The 24027-nt window shown below is 36.6% G+C and overlaps 1 protein-coding gene across 1 annotated transcript in view; it reads right to left on the bottom strand.

The window, feature by feature from the left end:
• The window catches only part of LOC123669294, a 29722-nt gene extending 9089 nt beyond the window's left edge, over window positions 1–20633 (bottom strand). Inside the window, exons 1-8 of the mRNA XM_045602904.1 lie at window positions 20371–20633; window positions 20082–20286; window positions 19103–19239; window positions 17514–17628; window positions 8677–8794; window positions 7302–7546; window positions 2589–2703; window positions 2086–2276 (exon numbers count right to left, since the gene is read on the bottom strand). Coding sequence (XP_045458860.1) covers window positions 2086–2276; window positions 2589–2703; window positions 7302–7546; window positions 8677–8794; window positions 17514–17628; window positions 19103–19239; window positions 20082–20286; window positions 20371–20633 — 1389 coding nt within the window. The remainder of the gene's footprint in view (window positions 1–2085; window positions 2277–2588; window positions 2704–7301; window positions 7547–8676; window positions 8795–17513; window positions 17629–19102; window positions 19240–20081; window positions 20287–20370) is intronic.
• Between the last annotated feature and the right edge of the window lie 3394 nt (window positions 20634–24027).

Raw genomic sequence — 24027 nt, 5'->3', positions numbered from 1 at the left:
TGACATGTCATTGGAATATGAGGTACCTAGCGATAGTTCCGTTGAATGTTACCATATGGTAATAAATCTTCTCTCAGTAACATACATGAACTTTTTGCCTTTAAATAAATAATACACTTTACACGTATTATATTGCATCACGTTAAACGATTTATATTTTATTAATCCGAAACTTTGTTTTGTTATAAAGAATAACGCGTTATTTATTTATTTACTAAGCCCAATTATTTCATGAAAACAATAACAATTCGAGTATGGCAATGGTAAAATAATATGACAGCCACGATAACACTTGAAAATCATAACTGTCACAATTGAGCGAAGGACTAGAATCCAGCTCTTAATAATAAAATATATGTGAAAATAATGTACCCGATCGTGCAGGAATAGTAAGAGTATTGTTGTAGTTGTTAGTAGAAAATAATGATGTTTTATTTTATAAACATGCCTTTCTTCTATTAGAAAAAATGACCAGATATTCTAACTGACTGTAGAGGACCACTATCTTTATCGCACGCATCTGTAGTTAAGTGGTTTCTAGAGTCTGCTTTTTAGCCTAGAGGCCGCAACTTCTATTTTTGCAGGGAACAACCATTTTGTGTGCCATTGTAAACTGTTTCTTATTTAGTTAAGACGTTGCAGGCTGTTCATCTAATTATCTGATAAAAAGATGTTCTCATGCTGCAAAGGGCACGATAAGTGGATGGTCCTAGTAACTATCTATGGTGATTATCATTAAAGAAAAATCTAATCAGGAGCTTAAAGGTGGTCTATAAATTCTAAGAGCTGAGTTTATTAGATCTGTTGACCTACAGTGCTCATGATTTAAGAAGATGAACGTCTTTGTCGATCGTCGATTTTATATCACCTACAGCTAACGCTGATGTACCTATACGATACCTACGATATGTAGGAAATACCTAAGGACATTTATCAAAGAAAATCCCCGAATATGAAATATTGTAGGCCTGAGGTTTAAAACAAGCGTCTAAGAAAAAAATTTTCTTTATTTTTCTGTGAGTGCGTAAAAAGTCTAGATATACCTACTACAAGGTTTTGTAATCAATCTATCTAGTTATTTAAAATGTAGTTTCGGACTATATTTAACATATATTTGACTAAGTTTTTGATTAGTTTTTTTTTAGGTAGGAAGTTTTTGACAAGTTGTCGAAACATAACCTCTAAATGTTCAACTTGGAATATCTTCAATTCATTACTTCTATCGATGGTGCTTGATCAGGAATTTAAGTACTATATTATTACATATTTTTCATTAGTAGACGCTAGAAATTTATGCCAACAAAAATTTGTTAGGGGATCTGCCATTGTCCTTTAGTATTTTAGAAAAAAATACCGTAAAATAAAATAAATCAAACAAAATAATAATAATAATTCAAACTATTAAGTGAATTAAAAAAACATGTCTTTATTTATTTTTGTCGATAGTTACATATAATTTAAAAAAAGTTTACTAGTAATATTTTAGTTTTACAAACGTCATATTATACAGTCGTGTGACTGATATTACGTCACTTCCGTTATATATTTTTCTTTCTTCTTTTTACTAAAAGTATCACATTTTTTTCAGTTCGGTCGCCCAGCCAAATGTCAAGCCAGCCGTAAGGAACTTTGTTCCAATTTTCCATTTGTAGTAAAGGGGCCTCTTTTACTACAAATGGAAAATTATTATTTAAATAAACGAATGAATTAGTTATTAAGAAAGAGAGCGTAAAAAACAAGATATACAATTTTTTACGGACCTTTTTAATAGCAAAATCATCTATAATATCATCATAGTTTATGGTATTCATTATATCTGCCTTTATGTAGAGAAGAGCCAGAGAATTCATTTTTTCTTGAGACAATGAAGACCTTTGATAATTTGTTGTTGTATAAAAAACCAGTGGACGTGTTTGACTTTTATCCTCTGAAATCAAGTGACCGTCCTCTGAAATCTGCCGCCCTAGGACGCTGCCGCCCCTAGGCCGCGGCCTATACGGCCTATTTATAAATCCAGGACTGACCATCAGGTCGACCATACACTTGTTTGACACAAGTTATAGTATAAAAAATTAGATATCATACCTGAATACCCAGCACGTAGATGTTCTTATCCACCATGAAAGTAACGGAGCAGTCCAGTGCGCTGGTGTTGAGGCAATCCGTATGTTGAACGATGGCTCGTTGGCAGTAGATTTTGTGCATGTTGTTGCTGTTCATCTCGTCTATCACCATACCGGACATTGGGCTAGGTATCGTGTATGGTACCCGCATGCCTGGAATGGAAGATATATATTTAGATATTTATATTTGTTATCAAACAAAAAAACTGATTGAAGTCAGAAGAATTTAGAATAACAAGTAAATAAACTTCTCAGATCATGCTAAAATTTAAATAGGACATGTGCCAGTTACGTATCGTATATCTAAGACACAGTGTAAGGCTATTGTGCTGAAGTTTAACTTCAGTCGTTTAGTCTAAAGCACACTCGCTTTTTTTAAATTAAAAGTTTCAACAGTACAAACGCAAAGAAAAACAAATTTTCATCAATAATATTAGTAAATACATATAGTTATAATATAAATACCTTCTTGTCTCGAAGGTCTTGGGTAGGAGATAGGTTGCGGACGAGACAGCTCAGGAGTACACCAAACCTGCTCCACCGTCACTGGGCTCGGGGTGTCCACTGTGAACGTTGGCATCTATGGACATCAGTTTGATGTTTAAAACTAGTTCTTGGTGTTCAAAGTAAAACTTCTTTGTGCACGCTTAACTTGGGGAGTGAGCTGGTGAATGCGTGACGAGAGAGTTACGAAAAGTGTGATCGGGCGAGGAGAACGGCAGTTGAGAGGGAGATATAAGTTGTATGGAGCTAAAGAAGTCTTATTTCAGTCGTTTTTTTTTTATCGTTTAATTTGTTAGTAGGGTGTCCTATTGTTACTTTTTGTATTATTAGTGTGAACAATTACTGGCGACTATTATTATAAGTAATGTTCCAATACCACGTTTTGTTTCCCTTCATTAAAAGCTGTCGGTTTAAGTTTATGAAGTCCAAACTTACTTCAAACCATTCTGTTGTTGCTGTTAAAAGTTATGTTGTATATAACTCTGCAATCCCGAGACTTGTGATTTTTACTTGTTAAGAAGTTAGTAAGAAGTAGTATCTGGTTTTTATGGCAGTCATTCGGATGTAATCATATCCACCTATTGAAGTATAACTTCTTGACGCACGCTTGACTTGGGAGTAAGCTGGTGAATGTGTGACGAGAGCGTTACGAAAAGTGCGTTTGGGCGAAGCGAATGGAAGTTGAGAGAGGAATACAAGTTAGTGAAGACAGAACGAGAGAGTTACGTTACGTAAGTTTTAGTTCATACGTGTGGTCTAAAGCAAAGTCGCTTTTTGTGTTCTTACGCCTTTTGTACAGATTGTTTAGTATTTTTAAGGTATGTTCGAAATCAAATTGTATCAGCATTTCACTACTTTAGTCGTGTGGTCTGAAGCCAACCCGTTTTTTGTGTTCTTACGCCTTTTGTACAGATTGTTTAGTATTTTTAAGGTATGTTCGAAATCAAATTGTATCAGCATTTCACTACTTTAGTCGTGTGGTCTGAAGCCAACCCGTTTTTTGTGTTCTTACGCCTTTTGTACAGATTGTTTAGTATTTTTAAGGTATGTTCGAAATCAAATTGTATCAGCATTTCACTACTTTAGTCGTGTGGTCTGAAGCCAACCCGTTTTTTGTGTTCTTACGCCTTTTGTACAGATTGTTTAGTATTTTTAAGGTATGTTCGAAATCAAATTGTATCAGCATTTCACTACTTTAGTCGTGTGGTCTGAAGCCAACCCGTTTTTTGTGTTCTTACGCCTTTTGTACAGATTGTTTAGTATTTTTAAGGTATGTTCGAAATCAAATTGTATCAGCATTTCACTACTTTAGTCGTGTGGTCTGAAGCCAACCCGTTTTTTGTGTTCTTACGCCTTTTGTACAGATTGTTTAGTATTTTTAAGGTATGTTCGAAATCAAATTGTATCAGCATTTCACTACTTTAGTCGTGTGGTCTGAAGCCAACCCGTTTTTTGTGTTCTTACGCCTTTTGTACAGACTGTTTAGTATTTTTAAGGTATGTTCATAAGCAAATTGTATCAGCATTTGACCACTCCTTGTTCTTATTCCCGAACAACGTGCACTAAGTACAATTTTCTCTGTCCCTTCTTTCACTTGTCTATCATTGAATTTCGTCGCCCCATTACTATTAAATTTTAAAGTTTAAAAAGTTTTAAATGTATATGTATATGTAGATTACAGATTCGACTTCGGAATTTAATAAATTTTTCAGCTGGAAAGTAGACTTGGACAATTGACCGCATTATATATACCTTTAGGCTGTAGCTTTAGATTAAGTAGTTCCAGTATTTCTTCTTATTTATTTTGTTATTTTATTAATCAATCCAACAGCATTATGATACAAAAGTATGTTACAATATAATGTATAAATATGGCCAAAATAGGATCACACTGATATAAAAAAATTAATCATTATAAAATACATAATACTATATTTAAAAAAGTAACAAAAAGTAAAAGGCTATGTTCCGTCTCATCCATTGCAGTTAGAGGTGAGTGCTTCTATATTAGATATTTCAATGGCTTTATAATTTATTGCACTTTATAATATCTTCTTTATTATTCATCATTACAGCCTATACAGTCCACTGCTGGACATAGGCCTCCACAAGTTTACGCCAAAAATAACGTGAACTCATGTGTTTTGCCCATAGTCACCACGCTGGGCAGGCGGGTTGGTGACCGCAGTACTGGCTTTGTCGCACCGAAGACGCTGCTGCCCGTCTTCGGCCTGTGTATTTCAAAGTCAGCAGTTGGATGGTTATCCCGCCATCGGTCGGCTTCTTAAGTTCCAAGGTGGTTGTGGAACCTTGTTATCCCTTAGTCGCCTCTTACGACACCCACGGGAAGAGAGGGGGTGGCTAAATTCTTTAGTGCCGTAGCCACGCAGCACTTTATTATTATGGGATTATATTTTATTTCCCATATAAGTTTGGCTTTGTTCGGACCTGACATCAATAACAGTAAAGTCAAAAGTTAATTCTCGTAAATTTTTGCAAGAGTGGAATTATAAATCTAGTATAGGTACTTCTTGTGTCTGGAGTGACACGCGTAGGATCGTCTGGTTAAATTTTATTTAACGCTATTATATTTTTCTATAGCTCTTATATATTGCTTACTTGGTTTATCAGAACAAAAATTAAAATCTACCTTAATAACAGCTCGTTTTTATTAGATAACTGAGTAGAGTTTACAAATTTTGAGAGCCTGCAGCATTTTTTCGCTTTTACTTTTTTACACTCCAGCTCCCTTAGTCATCTCAGTATTTATAAATGTGTATATCCTTACAGACACATGAGTTCACGTTATTCTTGGCGTAAACTTGTGGAGGCCTATGTCCAGCAGTGGACTGTATAGGCTGTAATGATGATGTAATGATGGTATCCTGACAGAATATATTGTTTGGCTTGGTCCTAAGACCTTATTCATGTTTCCGTTGTTATAATTAAATGTATTTGATATTTAAGATTGGAGAATGCCCTTGTAATTCAACTATAGCCCTTTTTAACTATACTTTTAGCATTTGTGTAAAAAAAAAAAAAAAAATTTGAGATTTTTTAGAAAAAGAAAGAGAGAAAGACAGGAAGAAATAAAAAAAGAAATTAATAGTGTATTTATTTGCGACAGGTCACAGACATCATCCTAATTTTCTTGTGATATTTCGCGATGTTTTTCCAAAATTTCTTTCGATCCACGCGTGATTATAGACGACCCCATATTAGAAGCGTCTGAAGACTCCCGCAGGGGTCTGGTTAGTACAGCCCACCCAAGTGCCGACATATGGTTTAGGACTGCCTACCCGGGCGATCTGGATACAACAAAAAAAAAAAGTTGTTGAAATGTCAATTTTTTTTTCTTCGATCGATCCTGTTTATCGGTTAATTTTTTTAGCTCGGTCAGTATTGTCCTGATTGCGTTTTTTTCTCGTATTATTAGTTATAATTTGCATGTTGTTCATGTCTTTAATCGATTAAGACATTTTGATTTTACGTAAATTCTGTAAGAAAATTCATCATATCAATCCCTCTAAAGCATGCATTCCAGCTTAATATCTGTATCCGGTTCTTGTTGCTGTCTCTTTTGCGTATTAATAAATTATTCCTCTCTGTTTACTTTGTTTACTAAGTTATCTTCTATGTTTATATATAGAAGAATAAGAACTTATTATTATGCGACTTGATAAATTTGTACGTAGTCACTCTGCCCGATGCTAGTTCCGTTGGGCGAACGTAGCTTGAACCAAGTTCAGAATGGGACTTTGACTTCCCTAGTCTCCGTAATCATTCGTATTGATAAGGATACGCGTGGTTTTATCCTTTGCACTGCTCAGAAGACTAACGTCTTGAATTGTTATTAGCAAAAAAAAAACTCATTTCAGAGATTTATTGCGTTTCAAATTTCCTCAGAAACAAGATCATCGAAACTTCCGTTTCCTACGCTCCCATTCTGGTTTGTAACGGTTTGGTTCTCTTTTTTAGCAAAAACGCAATTTCCAACACAATTATGCACGGAATTTTCGTAAATCAAAGCAGATATTAAGCACATGATGTGCGAGTCAATTTGACGACCGGAAACGGGAAAAATTAACAAAACAGACAGCTAAATTAACTAGGGCTAAATTAAGCAATGTGTCCTTTGGTGTATCGTAAAATTACGTATTTACATAGTTTTTATGTGCCAAACAGGTATAATAAAGGAAGAGACTATAATAACAATGCTATTAAAATTAGCTTATATAAATAGTAGCTGGACCACGCGGTTTCACCCGCGTAATATCCGATCCCGTGGGAATGTCGGATTAAGAAGTAGCCTATGTGTCATTCTAGATCTCCAGCTATCTAAGTTTCATTAAAATCGGTCCAGTACTTTTTGTGTGAAAGAGTAAAAAACATACGCTTGAGCCTGCAATATCCCACTGCTGGGCATAGGCCTCCTTCCCCATATAAGAGAAGGATCGGAGCTTAGTCAACTACGCTACTCCAATGCGGGTTGGCGGATAAAAAAAACAAATATACACAAATCCTCAAAAACTCGAAACGAAATTCTAAATAGGATTTTAATTAATTCTATTTATACCACTCAAAAACATAAATCTACTAATAAAATAAAAAAAGTCTAAATTTGAAACTGAAAAACAAAAAACTCACAACAACATAATCACTAACATTATCCACAGCATTCATCGGTCTAATGTTATACGGTCCCCCGATCAACTGTTTCCGAGGTACCCTCGAAGCCGAGAATCCGGCTGGAAGTGGTACGTCAGTGGTCGCTGAGAGAATGTTCATTAGTACGGCAAAGGCTTCTGATTCACTGAGTAATGACGACCGTGCTGGTCCGGCAGCAAACTGTTGTGGAGTCAGTGTGAGGAACCGGATTTTCTCAACTGCACTTCGAATTGAAGGTTTTTCTTTGTGCTCTGGAACAATTTACATATAATATTGATTAAGATGCTACGGCACTAAAGAATTTAGCCACCCCCTCTCTTCCCGTGGGTGTCGTAAGAGGCGACTAAGGGATAACACAGTTCCACTACCACCTTGGAACTTAAGAAGCCGACCGATGGCGGGATAACCATCCAACTGCTGTCTTTGAAATACACAGGCCGAAGACGGGCAGCAGCGTCTTCGGTGCGACAAAGCCAGTACTGCGGTCACCAACCCGCCTGCCCAGCGTGGTGACTATGGGCAAAACACATGAGTTCACGTTATTGTTATTTTTGGCGTAAACTTTTGGAGGCCTATGTCCAGCAGTGGACTGTATAGGCTGTAATGATGATTGATTAAGATGCTATGATACAAGCCTATTCCACTGTGCTTAGAGTAAAATATCCAAATCTGAGAAAATTGACATCAGTTTTGAATTTATACTAATTAAATATATGGTATTATTGAAGCAAAACTTCTTTACGCGCGCTTGGTTTGAAGAGTAAGCTGGTGGATGCGTGACGAGAGAGTTACAATAAGTGTGATCGGGCGAGGCGAACGGAAGTTGAGAGGGTGATATAAGTTAGTGAAGACAGAAAGAGAGAAAGAGATAGAGAGTTACGTAAGTTTTACTTCAGTCGTGTGGTCTAAAGCACATTTATTTTATATTATATTAATAGAGGTTTAATAAAAGAGATTTAATGATAAATTTGACATTTGTAGTCTTAAAACAAATGTAATTAATTGTGTGTGCCTCCAAGATTTGACAAAAGCAGTGAAAAACAGTTACAATGTTTTATATCTAAAGGAACGTACCCATACCACGTGACTCTTTTGGGGGGGGCGAGAAGCCAACGGTGATACAAATTTCCATATAGACATTGATAGACATCAAAGTTGCAGGATGTAATTTGGTTGTTTTTAGCGAAAAATAAATACACGTGATATGTCATTACAGCTATTATAGATATTTTTCCGAACACCTCCCGCCCTCTTTCGAGCTTCAAGTGATTAGTGGACAACACCTTGTGTATTGGGTTCCCGAATCCCGAACAGAAACGTAAATCCTAGCGGGGTCCTTCAAAATCGACTTATATAACAAATTTGAATCAATCTTACGCACCTGTCTTAGGTTTCTTGTTGTGTTCAACAGGCGGCACTGCAGTATCTGGGTCGTTACCACGGCAAGTATCCATCACTGCCTCTGGGCTACTCTCGGCGCTGCTTTCCACATTCACAACCTGAAATGCATTCAGCCTGTAACATCCCAATGCTGGGCATAGGCCTCTTTCTCCATGTAGGAGAGGGATCGGAGCTTAATCCACCACGCTGCTCCACTGCGGGTTGGCGGATATGTTCCCTACTACGAGTAACGCTATCAGGTATTTATGATAATAACCGGGACCGACGGCTAAACTGCTCTCCAAGGCACGGCGGGGTAACCGACAATGTCAACATCCAAACCGAAATGAAATATTAGTTCCAACTCAAATATCCATCCCGAGCGGGCATCGAACCCGCAAACCGTCGTTGTTTTAGTCGACTACTCGCACCACTTCACCCTAGCGCTGTTATAATAATAATAATAATCTTTATTTGTAAAGCACACTGTTCCTAACACACAATATATGCATATACATATAACGTCCGAGGCAGGCATTACAATCAAAGTCTTAAGTCTAATACAATATGTGAGTAATTAAAAAACAAATTAAAAAAAAGAGGCGATAAAAGAAGATAGTAGCGCGGCAACAGTGCGTCTCACAAAAAGGTGGGACCTCAGCTATTCTCAGGACTAAAAGCCCTGACACTGGTTTTCAGGACCACCATTCGTTTTCCCATTTATCTAAAATACTTAACTTAAAATAGTAAATCTTAAATAGTAAACTTTCTTTTTAACAAATTGAACAACACTCTGGTAGGCTGATTACGATGAAATAAAACACTTTTTTTCTTATATTAGATTTTATCGTTTACTTGAAAGCGATTACATATTAACATGTTGATGTAGTGCTTGCGTGATTCAGAAATTTAAATAAATCTACCAACGCCATCTAGGCGTCATCGAGGAACTAAACTTATTGAAATAAATTGTAAACAAAAAATAAAGTTATAGTTATAAATTCCTACTGGTGTGTATGTTTAATCCGGACATACCGCCCACCAAGGACATTATGCGAAATGTCCTTCAAACCGCCCACCATGCAACAGTCCAAATTGTAAAGAATCCTTCGACTAATAACTTATTTAGTTACAGGTAAAATTGCTACCTTAGAAGTAGGTCTTTTAATTAAAGAATTTTTGGTACGTATTGTGACTACCCGCGTGATATTATCGGGTCCCGGATGTTTTTGCTCGATTTTACCTAGCAACCATCGCGCCGGGGGTAGATCTTCCTCCTTAACTAAAACTACATCACCCAGTGATGGTTCCGGGTTCTGATATTCCCATTTATGCCTTTGAAGGAACTGATGAAGGTAATCCTGGGACCATCGACGCCAAAAGTCCTGCATCATTCGCTGGTGGAATTGCCATCTTCGCAAAGTATACATATTCGACGACTCATAATTTGCATCAGGAACAACTATGAGTGGTTCCCCCACCAGGAAATGACCAGGGGTCAATACTACGACCTCGGTTTGATCCTCTACACGAGACAATGGCCTCGAATTCAGACATGCCTCTATTTGAGATAACACTGTGGCCATCTCCTCATACGTCAATGTAGAGTTTCCAACTACTCGTTTGAGGTGGAACTTTGTGGACTTTATTCCTGCCTCCCATAGTCCACCGAAATTTGGAGCGCGAGGAGGAATAAAATTCCACTGGGTTCCATTGGTCGCGAGGTACTCTGCCAGTTCAGGTTTAAAATTAGTTTTCTCTTCGTTGAACAGACACAGTAACTGTCGAGCAGCGCCTACAAAATTCGTGCCGTTATCGCTGTATAGCTCTGCACACCTACCTCGTCTTGCAACAAACCTTTTAAAAGCGGCTATAAACCCTTGAGTGGACAGCTCGCTAACAGCTTCAAGATGGACGGCTCTGGTCGACATGCAAATAAACAGAGCAATATATCCTTTGTACGACTTGTTACCCCTACCTTTTGAAATTCTTATATTAATAGGCCCTGCATAATCGACTCCGCTTATAAGAAAGGGCTTATTCGGATTAACACGCGCGGAAGGTAACTGCCCCATGAGCTGAGATGTGGACCGGCTTGAGTAACGCGTACAAGTTACACAGCTACGATAGTATTTTTTAATTAGAGACTTTGCACCCACAATCCAATACTTCGATCTCAAATAGGTAATCATGAGTTGTGGGCCTCCGTGCAGGGTTTTTTGATGAGCATCAGCAATTAAGAGTCCACTCAAAAAAGATTCTTTAGGTATGAGAATCGGATATTTCTCGTTAAATGACAGCGAAGACATTTCTAACCGGCCGCCGACTCTAATTATACCTTCTGAATCTAAAAATTAGAGATGCCACGAATATTCGGCAATTATTCGGTATTCGGCTATTCGGCCTCTTTTTTCGCTATTCGGTATTCGGCCGAATATGGTTAACCATTTGGCCGAATACCGAATAGTAATTTTTTTATTTCCTACGAATTGTTTTTCCGCGACTTCGCGTAAATTATAGCCCATGTCCTTTCTAAGGCTCTAGAGTATCTGTGTACATATTTTATTAAAATCAGTTCAGCAGTTTGGACGTGAAATCGTGATAAACAGATTTACTTCCTTATTTATGATAAAATACAGTAAGGATTACCAAATAAATTATGAAAAAACTCAAAATATTACTGACAAAGATTTTTATTTAACCAAAAAAGAACTAACAAATTAATATTTAAAATCTACCAGTCGTAAGAAACAAAAACAACAAACAAACTGCCAGTTTATTGTCTTCATTATAAATTTCATAAAAGTTCCAAATAGGCGATTTCTTATAATTGGATTCATTTAACTTTACTCGAATCAACGCTGATATTTCTTATGGTAATCAATAACATTAAATGTTATATTTTAGTAGGTATAGAGTACGTACGATGCACCAACGACCAACAAATAAAGCAGGTTGTAACACGACCGTGAAGTACGTATTACTTCAGCAATGCAAGTTTAAACTCGTACGGTGACGAGTTGTCTTGTCGCCCGCGAAAAGTACTAAGTGTGGCCGAATATTCGGCTGCCGAATGTTCGGCGCTTCGGCCAAGAGCCTCGCCGAACATTCGGTATTCGGTATTCGGCCAAATTACTATTCGTGGCATCTCTACTAAAAATATATTTAATGTCTTTAACTTTTTCTTTTTTTTATTTATTATGCCGTGTTTTCGAAATCCTTCCAATTCTTCCCGGAACCCTTCTTCTTGACATTTTTTAATACAAACCTTTATCGCATCCTCAATTTCCTGTCGCTCCAATGCTCCTAAACTTGGCATGCTACTTGAACCTTTTCTTAACCTCAACCAACGACGACAATAGGCGACCACACGAACAAGCTTCGAGAATGAAGAAAACCTTTGCCACAAAGTTGTGTCAACGACCGCTGTGTGAACTTTAACTTGCTCAAGATTTGTAACCAGGTGTTTTGGTTTTGTACACCTAATTACCTTATTTTTTAGAAACTCTGGCCCTTCAAACCATATAGCCATTTCTGATAGTTCCGCCGGGGAAATACCCCGTGATGCACAATCGGCCGGATTCTTCTTAGTGGTCACATGGGACCAATGATGTGTATCCAAAATCTGTAGGATTTCAGAAACTCGGTTAGCCACGAAGGTCTTCCATCGACTTGGGTGATTGTTAAGCCAGGCTAAAACCACTTCACTGTCAGTGAATGCATGTAACTGATTTCTTTCAATATTCATGACTTCAGCTACCTCAATCATCAATTTAGCCAAGAGTACGGCCCCACAAAGCTCAAGTCTAGGGATAGACACCTGCTTTATTGGAGCTACTTTTGTTTTAGATGTAACTAACGAGACATTCACATTTCCCACTTCATCTACAACTCGCAGATACACGACAGCCGCATAAGCCACCTTCGAAGCGTCAGCAAACCCGTACAACTCGCGCTTATATTTATTACAAGTGTGTATCCATCGTGGAATTTTAATATTCTGTAAGGCAGTTAAATTTTTACGGTAAGTATTCCATTCAATTATTAAATTAGTAGGAACTTGCTCATCCCACCCAATACCAGCTAACCAAAGCTTTTGTATGAGTATTTTTGCTGCTATAATACAAGGAGCTAACCATCCGAGTGGATCAAATAATCGGGATATATCAGATATGATTTTCCTTTTTGTTACAGGTTCCTCTTGTGGTGCAAGATCTACAGAGTATCGGAAGAAGTCACCACGCCGATCCCAGGTAAGTCCTAAAATTTTAGTTGTATCATCTACCCTAATCCTTAATTCCTCATCCTTATTACCCTTTGCTTTCCATATTTTAGCTAATATTTCCTTAGAATTGCTTTTCCATTTTTGCAACGGAAACCCTCCTTTCGCTAACACTTCGGTTAATTCTTTATATATTTTATAAGCATCTTCTAGGTTTTCACTTCCGGTCATCACATCATCCATGTAAAAATCATTCAAAATAATTTTAGCGATTTCTGGCTTATTCTGACACTCCTTGTAGGCTAACTCTTGCAGTGACCGCACAGCTAAATATGGAGCACATGCGGTGCCAAAGGTCACGGTAAGTAATTCAAACTCTTGAAGCTCCTTTTCAGGACTGTCTCTCCAAAGAATCCTCTGAAATGGAGTATCTTCCCGATTTACCAGCACTTGTCTGTACATTTTCACCACATCCGCCACCAAACATATCTTATATTGTCTCCAGCGCATAATTATATGACGTAGTTCGGCTTGCAGTGGCGGCCCTATCAATAAATCATCATTTAATGACTTCCCATTGCTTCCCTTACAGGAGGCATCAAACACTACTCGGACTTTAGTAGTATCCTTATCTTCTCGGACTACTGCGTGGTGTGGTAAGTAAATAGCTGTTTCCTTAAATTTATCTTTATCTGTAACTTTTACCATATGATTTAAGTTTAAATACTCCCTTATAACTTGTATGTAATCCTCTTTTAACCTAATGTTCTTTTGCAATTTAAATTCTAAATTTCTCAATCTTTTTTCAGCTATTTTCCTGAACTCACCACGCATGCAGTCCGGGTTAGCCGTACGAAACGGCAGTTTTACGATGAACCGACCATCTCCATCCCGTTTCGTAGTATCCTTAAATAATTTCTCACATTTAATTTCCTCATCTGTGAGCATTCTTTTTGTTACAGGTGGTTCGGCTTCAAGTTCCCAGAACCTCTTCAGCATATTGTCCAGTTCCAGATACGAATGCATCACAGTTATGTGAGAATGGATATTTGACGTGCTGTCTACCTCACAGACGCCAGATATTATCCAACCAAAAGCAGTATCCTGCGCCAAGAGAGATCCGTTGAGGTTTCTCTTAATGCCTTCTTGAATAATCTGACTGAATATCTCCGCACCTAATAAGATATCAATCTTATTAGGCGTGTGATACTCGGGATCAGCCAGATCATCCAGAGTCAGGTTTTCCCATTCTACCCTAGTTGCCTTCGCAACTGGGAGAAGAGACGTAACCGACTTCAAGACATACGCATTAACCTTCACTTGAAACCTAGGATCAACTCTCGACCTTAAATTGATTTTGACTGTGGACTTGGAAGTCACACTTTTATCTCCCCCTACACCAACTATGGTGTTTTTGACCGCAAGCCTTTTTAAAGCTAAGCGCTGCACCATAGCCTCGGTAATAAAAGAACCTTGCGACCCCTGATCCAATAAAGCCCTAACTGGGAAATAAGTCCCGTCCTTCGACTCAGCTTGCACCACAGCTGTAGTTAATAAAACTGTTTTAGAACAGTTTCCTGTCGAAAAACAAGACACAAGTGGTTTATCTAAACCTTCTGCTTGAACAGATAACTTATCACTGCTTGCGGCAGTATCCTCATCCGTTGACCTTCGACTGGTCGACGAGGTTGATTGATGAATCGCCCCAACTTCAGCACTACCAGAACCAGAATCACCACTGGGATGTAATAAAGAATGATGTCGACGTTTACACACCTGGCATCGGACAATATTTTTACATAGTTTAGCGGAATGGTTGCTATTTAAACAAATAAAACATAAGTTTTTATCTAACACGAACTCACGGCGTTTCTCATTACTTTCTTTCCCAAATCTTTTGCACGTAGTTATCTTATGATCCGCACTGCAATACGCACACGATACAATCGGTTTATTTTTAACCACGTGAAAAGATTTAGTAAATTTTTTCTCACTGTGATGTACCTTAGAATCGATATTTTCTAGACCTCTAAAACGCCCTATTAAAAAATTGGAAAAATCTTGAAACGTGGGTAATTCGTCACTCGGATCTGAAGATACCTTTAACTCCCATGCTTTCCGCGTGTCCTTATCTAATTTAGCGCTTATAATGTGGATAATCAGGATATCCCAAGATGAAACATCCACACCAATATTTTTTATTGAGTCTAAACAATCTGAAGTTGTACAAATTAAGTTTTTAATTTCCGATGCTGATTCAGACACCAAACTTTTTTGACTTAGTAGACGCTTCAAGATGCCGTTCGCCAAAAACCTTTTATTATTGTACATACTATCTAATTTCTCCCAGGCAACTTGATAACTATCCGACGTCACCTTAATATTGCGTAACAGTTGTTCGGCTTCCCCGGTTAAATGTCCCCTTAAATAATAAAATCTTTGGGCATCATCCAGTGACTTGTTTTCATGCACAAGCCCTAAAAACAAATCCCTGAATGTCTGCCACTCTGTGTATTTACCGGAAAAGGTAGGTATTTTAATTTCCGGCAACTTGAAACGTCTTGCTGAACTCTCACCTTGACTATTTGAACTTAACTTTACTTCTAACTCAGGCGCTTTTAATTTATACAACATTTCTTTTAACTCAGTTTTGAATTGAACATATAATTCTTCTACATCATCATACACACTATTTTTGTGATAATCTGAACTATACAAATCAGTTCGCTTAACCTGGCTTATAATTTTAGCATGAGTGTCTGTAAACAAAGTCCACTGTTGTTCTAAGTTATCTAGCCTTGTTTCAATATAAGCAACCGTCAAACGATCCTTAGGAGACTTTTTAAAATTAGTCTTAACTTTTAGCATTTTAGTCCTTATGTCTTCCTGCAGATCATTAAACGACTCCATTTTAAATTTTTTAGTTTAACAATTTAATCACTTATAGGTAAATATAAAACAGTAGTATCAAATATAAAACAGAACACCAACTCTTTACAACTAAATTATTTTTGTCCAAATTTTTTCTAAGTCCAAGAAACAGATGAGCAAAATTTTACAAGTCTTTTTAACTTTAAATTTTAACTAAAATCGGGCATAGGTTCCCCGTCTTAACCAATATTTACTTAAAACTATTACAAGTCCTAAATTATTGATATTCTTCTAAGTTACTGTATAATTCACTATCTTCAATTTTTTAAGTTCAACTAATCATTGAAATAAGGTTCAATTTTAAGTTAATTTCTTCTATTATAATATTTAAAAATGTACTCACAATATATCACCGCACACACTCACATAACTTCGCTATAATGCACCTGTGGCGCCCTCTAGCACTCCGCAACCTCACCGCTGCTTGCTGCTTCCCGTCCGTCTCTCCTCCGGGTTGTAGACACCCGGCTCCTCCACTGCCTCGGCGCCGCACGTGGCACCTCGCTGTAGGGATGTTCTGGACAGCAATCCACTGCCAGTAGTGACGAAGCTAGTGGTACTACTGTACCACTGACGCAGCAATAACACAAAAACACGCCTTGCCTATCCGGCTCGAAGGACCATGAACAACACTCTGGTAGGCTGATTACGATGAAATAAAACACTTTTTTTCTTATATTAGATTTTATCGTTTACTTGAAAGCGATTACATATTAACATGTTGATGTAGTGCTTGCGTGATTCAGAAATTTAAATAAATCTACCAACGCCATCTAGGCGTCATCGAGGAACTAAACTTATTGAAATAAATTGTAAACAAAAAATAAAGTTATAGTTATAAATTCCTACTGGTGTGTATGTTTAATCCGGACACAAATGAATAACAAAATTTTGAGAATTTATAACACAATACATTCAAGATTAAGAATAAACATTTATATTGTATGGACATTTTTGAGATAGGGCATGGCAGGATATATCCTGCTCAAAATTTGGAGCAGCCTGACTGGGGATGTACTACTAGGTCGGCAAATTATGAAATGATGGCGAGTGATGATTTTTACAGAGGTATGTTCTGTAACTTACTAGCTGTTACCTGACATTTTTTTAAATACAATTTGGTCGACAGGCAAGCGTACGGCTCAACTGATGGTAAGCGATTATTGCAGCTTATATTCGTCTACAACACCAGAAGCATCGCAAGCGCGTTGCCGACTCTACCTCTAACTCCCCCCAGGAGCTCTGGTCACCTTACTCACCAACAGGAACACAATACTGCTTGAAAACAGTATTATTTAGCTATGATCTTCTGTAAGGTTACAGAACCTTACAGAAGATAACAGATATATGTATTTACCATCAGGGGACTGACCGTACGTCTGTTTTGTACATTTATACTAATATTATAAAGCTGAAGAGTTTGTTCGATTGTTTCAACACGCTAATCTCAGGAACTACTGGTCCAATTTGAAAAATTCTTTCAGTGTCAGATAGCCCATGTATCGAGGAAGGAGGCTATAGGCTATATAACAACACGCTAAGACGAGAAGAAGGATTCAAAATCAGGGTTTTTTTCCCCTTTGAGAGTTTCCCCAGTTAGCCCAAAGAAACTGTTCCACGCAAACTAAGTCGTCGGCAGAAGCTAGTTCTTAGTATAAAAAAAAATTGTGGATGACATAAAATACCTGTTCTTTATCCTGTGAGGTGGACGGCACGGGACTCTTCTGTCTTTTCCCCGAGGAACTCTCTCTCACTGGACTGTTACTTCTTTCAGTCCTTCTTTCTAGAGCCCTTGCATATCTTATGAATAAAGATAATAATATTGGTTACTTATGTAATTCTAAGTTTGAAACATTTGAGATATGTACGTGTATAAATATATGTAAAACTACCACCAGTTCGGAATGTAGATTCTGCAAAGAATTGACCAGAAACTCCACAGTTACTTACTCCACAGTCTTTTGAAAGGAATATATAAACTGTGCACTAGTATACACAAACAGTTTTGTAAACCGACTACAAAAAAAAGGAGCAGGTTCTCAATTCAACTGTTTTTTTTTAATCTGTGTTATAACTCGCGTCATGTAAAAAGAACGCTGAAAGAAGCTGGAGGGGGTACGTTTGCCCGTGGGTATACTCGTGCACGAAAGCACTACTGTTTTATTTTTTAATTAGGCTTTCACTCGCGGCTTCGTATGGTTATTGGTAGGTACATTAAAAATACTAGAAATACCTGTGCGAATAATTCGGATTAAATAAGTATAATAATTATCATATAAAATTACAATTTTTTTTAAAGAATGGGAATAACAAATTTTTTAGTTATTAAAATGTCATATTCAAAAATATTAATTATCTGTACTCTCGATATTCGTATTTTAACAGTTTTTATGTGTTTAAAATGATAAATTGATATTTGTTTTTTAGTGAAAGAAATAGTAAATGGGGTTTTACAAATGTCCTTAAGCTAATGTATTGTGAAAGTGAGTGATAAATGCGGAAAAAACGGGAATAACGATTGACAGGGGTTTGTTTACCAAATAAGACTTACAAAAAATTGACAGCAGGGAAAAGTTTCTTTCAAGAGTTGTCAACACTGTAAATCGCCTTTGCGCATCTTGACAGCCAGCGTTCTCTTTACATGACGCGAATTATACGTGATAAAAAAAAAATTTTCCCGTCTCTATATAAAAATATTTAAAACTTTTTGTGCGCGATAGTTTTTGAGTCGACATCGATCTGTCCAACCAATAGCACACCGGCAAGCATGCGGCGCGTGATACACACACCCCGCCCCCTACTTCATACCACCAAATAGAATGATAAATCGCCTTTGAGCAGCTTGAAGGCCAGCGTTCTTTTTATATGACGCGAACTATACCTATTAGTGTATCGATTTTCATGTTTTTTTTTTCGAACACTGGTGATTTTTCTGTAGTCTAATTTAAATTTGGGTACACTCATCTGACGAGTTCTTGTGTTATCCCTAATAATGTGTATTGGCCTATGTCTCAATGTTATTGAAAAGTAGGTTTGAAAAGTTGTTGAAAAGTTGATTTTCTTATATCTATTTCAATAGCCCGTTGGCCCAGATTGTAGTGGGCTTGCTTTCTGTTCCGCAGGTTGTGAGTTTGATTCACGCCCGAGTCTGATTCTTTATATTTAAAAAATATGATAAAGATATTAATTATTTATTAATTGAAGTTACTTAAAAAAAAAAACTAATATTGTTATTTTATTTAAATAAAAAGACTTCTAGACGTTATCTAATTACCTAACAGCAGCCTCAAACAAATCCAGTTCACTGTCCACATTCAAATTGTCCAGAGAAAAGACTGTAATCACGGTGTTCAACTCGACCTCTTCAAAGCTACTGTCTTTTAATACCTCCTTGGTATTTGTGCTGATAATCTGAAATATTACAAAAAGTTTTTATCTGTATGTTTATCCGACAACCCGCATTGGAGCAGAGTCTTGGATGGCTTCAATCCTTCTCCTACATGGAGAAAGAGGCCTATGACCAGCAGTGGAATGTCACAGACTGAATTGTGTAGTCGTTACTAAATATGTAATTTGTAATAAAACTTGTATGATAGATATTTGTATTAACAAGCTATGAAACAAAAAGTTTAAATGAAAACATTTATTATGCCATGACATTTATCGTTTAGTGTCATGAAATCACCATCCCATGCTCCTGAGCGGCTGTTACCATTTACTAGCAAAAAGTTATATTAATCAATTTACAATTTATAAATTACTACATTTTAAAATTATAAATTTAAGTAATAAGCCCAATGTTATCTTGCAATCTTAAGTTGTAGTATATAAGTAGAGTTTAAACAGTAACCTCTCCTGTTTTTATTTTTATAATTTTGCTTACTCTTGGTGTACAATAGTTTTTATTATTATTATTAATTATTATTAATCACCAATAGTCTGTTATAGCTCCTACTGATAAAGCCTGTCAATAACTTTTGTGGTTATTGTGGTTTTAACCTATTTTATATATTAGTACTAGCTGATCCTGCAAACATTGTTTTGCCATATATGTTATTAACCCCCTTAATCCCCACCCCCGCCTTATAACTTCGGGGTATGAAAAATAGATGTTGGCAGATTCTCAGACCTATCCGACATGCACACAAAATTTCATAAAAATCGGTCCAGCCGTTTCAGAGGAACATGGTAACTAACATTGTGAAACGAGAATTTTACATATAAGATTATTAGTTTCAGTTCTTCAAAATTACCTGAATACATTTCTCCATTAAGACACTCTCCTCAAAGAGCCGAGCAAATTCAAAAGCTCTGCACGCATTTCTAGGATAGAGATCAGACCACAGGTACTTGGTGCACTCCTTGACTAAGTGAGGCAGCATATATTTCTTCGCTCCATAGCATAATTCACAAGCCTTGTCAAACGAGGAAATGTTTATATTTCCAGTATAAATGTATCTAAAAAAATTAAAATTTTTCATAGACTTACTATTTCAGACTTAAATATAGACAACATATGTAATAATTCAGGATTCCACTTACTCTAAAAGAGCCTTAAATGCATCTACTTGGACGTCAACAATCGGTATAGGCTCATTTCTTTCTGCCATACCCCCGTAAAACATCGCTTCAAAAACGGGAGAAGCCATCGCGAGAATCAACTTGTGGCCTGCGACGGCCACTTGATTGGGCTCAGTTCCTACTAAGAACGAGCAATCAGACCATTGGCCCGTTTGAAGCAGATAGGCCCCTCTCTGCTTCAATTCCTTACATTCCAACTGCCAATCCGTTGGTGCAGCGCCCATTGTTCAAAAGTAAATTGAAACTGAAATATAGTAAGAGTTTAAATTGATATCTTTCTTCTTCCTCTTCTTTTACTTTGGCTCCATTTTAGTTGTTTAGTAAAGCGAGGATGATTCTGCCAATGTCACGTAGAATGGAGAAAACACAAAGAAAGGTCTCGATAAATATAAAGTAATATTGAAAACAGATTGAATAGTCTTAAGCGAAAAATAACACAAATATTTAATTTAAAAGTAAAGCTACATCTATTAGTAACTATTAAATTTATCATACTATTATTATTATTACAGCAACAATTTAATTACAACTTAATTTTGTTTCACTGTACTTAAACACTGAAGATCTTAACATGTGCACATGGTTTATTAAAAATAAGGAATTATGAATTTACTGAAATATGCAAAATTCAGGATGACATAAAAAAATAGTGCGAAAAGAACAAGAAACCAAATAAAAGCACACAAGAATAAACTCAACACATCTGTGCTACACACTGACCTTACAATACACATTGTATTGTAAGGTTAATTAGCCAAGATACTATATTAAGATGTAATTATTAGATATTAAATATTATGTAATATACATTTATTATCACAACTTACATTAATATTAGATTTAGAAAGTTTCAGTTTGTTAGTAACACATTAAATTAATTAATTACATATAGCAACAAAGGAACGAACAAATGAATGTTTCTGACGTTTAAAAAGTTATGTAATAATGTGGGTATTCTATTCTCGACACGTTGTACCGAATGGTTGTGAAATAAAAATCTGTGAAAAATCTTAACAATTAGTCTTTAATTTGAGAAAATAAGGTCAGATCTTTCAGTATCGACTTAAGAGATGTAGATTGTAGGCTGTCCTCTATTTAAAATAGTCACGACGAGGCTTCATCATTCCAAATAGTAGTCTAATCAATGGATTTCACACTACATAAAAGACATGAATAGTCCAACGAATCTTATTATAGACAACAGCTGATCGCAGATAGAAAATATTGAATTTAAAAAGGATATATTTTATTCAGATATTTACACAAAAATGAACATTAGGACTAAACTCTAACATTAACAAAAACTTAACATTCATAAGATGAGAAATATCACTAGAGAGGATATCTTTATAGGATAAAGGAGTTAGAGATAAAGACAAAAAAGAGGATGTGCCCCAAAAGCCCAAATTTGGCCTAGATGAAGGTTCCCCTTCATCTAGGCCAAATTTGGGCTATGATAGGACACAAATTCCGATTTTACCCAGGTGATAAGGTGTACTTGCATTGCCAACATGTAAGTGACTACTACTATAATTAAGCGACCCAGCGTCTTGAATGGGGTATCATGTACAATATAGGTAGATTTTTTTATCCGAGGTTAAATTTTTGTTGTTTCTGACTCTACCTTAATTCCGGTGCTGCGGTAAGTGTACTCATGCTCCGTACTGCAACTATCACACGTTATTTTCGAACAAATTTACGTAAAAACGATCTTTACTGCAAGATCAAAATACGAACGAACTGACCTTTAACGACTGACAAATACACTTTAAAACAAAATAACGCATCAAACATAATATTCTAATAAAATTAGTAACATTGCATGTTAGAATATAGGTTTAGAAATTCGAAAAATACCCAAAACCGAATCGGAGCACCCCACCGTCCACGTGGTCTTGGTCTGCCCTACCCCTAGTGTTTTTTTTTTTTAAGCCGGAGGCGCGGAGGTAGGGCAGCCCTCGCCCGCCGTGCGAAAGCGCGTGAACGAATGCGTAGAGGAGCGGCGAAGGGAACGGAGCATGAGTGAGCGTGCTTTCGAACGCAAGGGCGAAGGGCTGCACTTCCCGCAGCGCCGGAGCCAAGCGTTACTCTAAACTTAAAGGTGGTAGGTTAATTTTAACTTCAAAACTTCAACCACGATATCTCTGTAACAGCGGGGTTTACACGAAAATAGTTGTCCGGGGGGATGAAAAACCCTCACACCCCTCAATTTCTCGCCGGGATTGTACATGATTATCACTGATGTTAATGACAAGAGGTTATTGATAGCGAGACGTTTTCTTCAATTTTGTAGGGTATAATATATGGGTTCAAGTTGGACCGTCAGTAATACCACCTTTATCTTAAAGATCCAGATGACAATTGAGATCCACTTTAAATATAAAAATGTAAAACTAAAGCAATAATAAATAATGAAATCTCACCTGAAATAAATATATTTGTTAAACGACAAAATCTACTATTTAGACTGTAAACAATTAGAAATAATACGAAAAGACCACGTGTGTTAACACAGCTATCGCCAGAGAAAGTCCTCAAAACTTCAAAAGAAAGAGTTTTCGAGAATAATAATTTATAATTTTTTGCTACCCTTTGCTCAACGCTTTGACAACAATTTGACAGTTAAGAAAAAATAGTTGTTGTTGTTGTTTTAAAATTTATCCGAAATAGGGAAAGGCAAAGGACTATAATCCATACGGCCTAGTTTGAATTTGTTCGGTCACAACTCACAGCCATGGATTGTTCCGGTTGCGGGTTCGATCCCCGCACATGACAAAAATTTGTATTGGCCATACAGGTATTTGCCGTGGTTTGGGTGTTTGTGCAGTCCTTGTGGGTGTCTCCACCGTGCCTCGGAGAGCACGTTAAGCCGTCGGTTCCGGTTGTTATCATCTACGCCTGATAGCGATCGTCACTCATAGTAATATATACTCATAGGGAATATATCCGCCAACTCGCATTGGAGCAGCGTGGTGGATTATGCTCTGATCCTTCTCCTACATGAGGAAAGAGGCCTATGCCCCGGTAGTGGTATGTTACAGGCTGAAGCGTAGTTTGAATTTGTAAGTTTCGTTCTAACATAACAAAAGGCCGGAGCCAAGTCTGAACTAACTTCATTTTTCTTCTTAGAAAAAATAGTTTATGCAACCGTCAAAGTCCGTCAATTTTTAAAATAACACCGATACACCTTATTTCTCTATAAAGTGTTGGGAAGAAATGATAAAATTAATAGTTTATTAATCATTTTTTATTGAGTATTAATTAAATGTCTTATTAAATAAAATATTATACTACTTAAACAGATTTTTTTTTATATACGTGTGCTATAAGATAGTTTTGTTTGTATTTCGTCGTATTAAAATAGTGTTTAATAAAACAAATATAAACAAAAAATTAATATGCTTATAGCAGTAAGTGTGCTATAAGCACATTAATTATCATATTACATATTTTATTTAAGTTTTCAATTACATTTTTAGTACAATTGAGAAAAAAGTTATTTCCAAACTTAATCAATACAAGAAGTCAGTTGTCAAATATTCGTATATGATTTTGCGATGCTAGAGTTATGTCAGAATAATTGTATTGGTGATAAACCAATTGGATATTACATTTAAA

Source organism: Melitaea cinxia, chromosome 3 (assembly GCF_905220565.1).
Source record: "Melitaea cinxia chromosome 3, ilMelCinx1.1, whole genome shotgun sequence".
Lineage (NCBI taxonomy): Eukaryota > Metazoa > Arthropoda > Insecta > Lepidoptera > Nymphalidae > Melitaea > Melitaea cinxia.
Note: the sequence above shows the minus strand (reverse complement) of the source record. Positions and strands in the feature narration are given on the sequence as shown.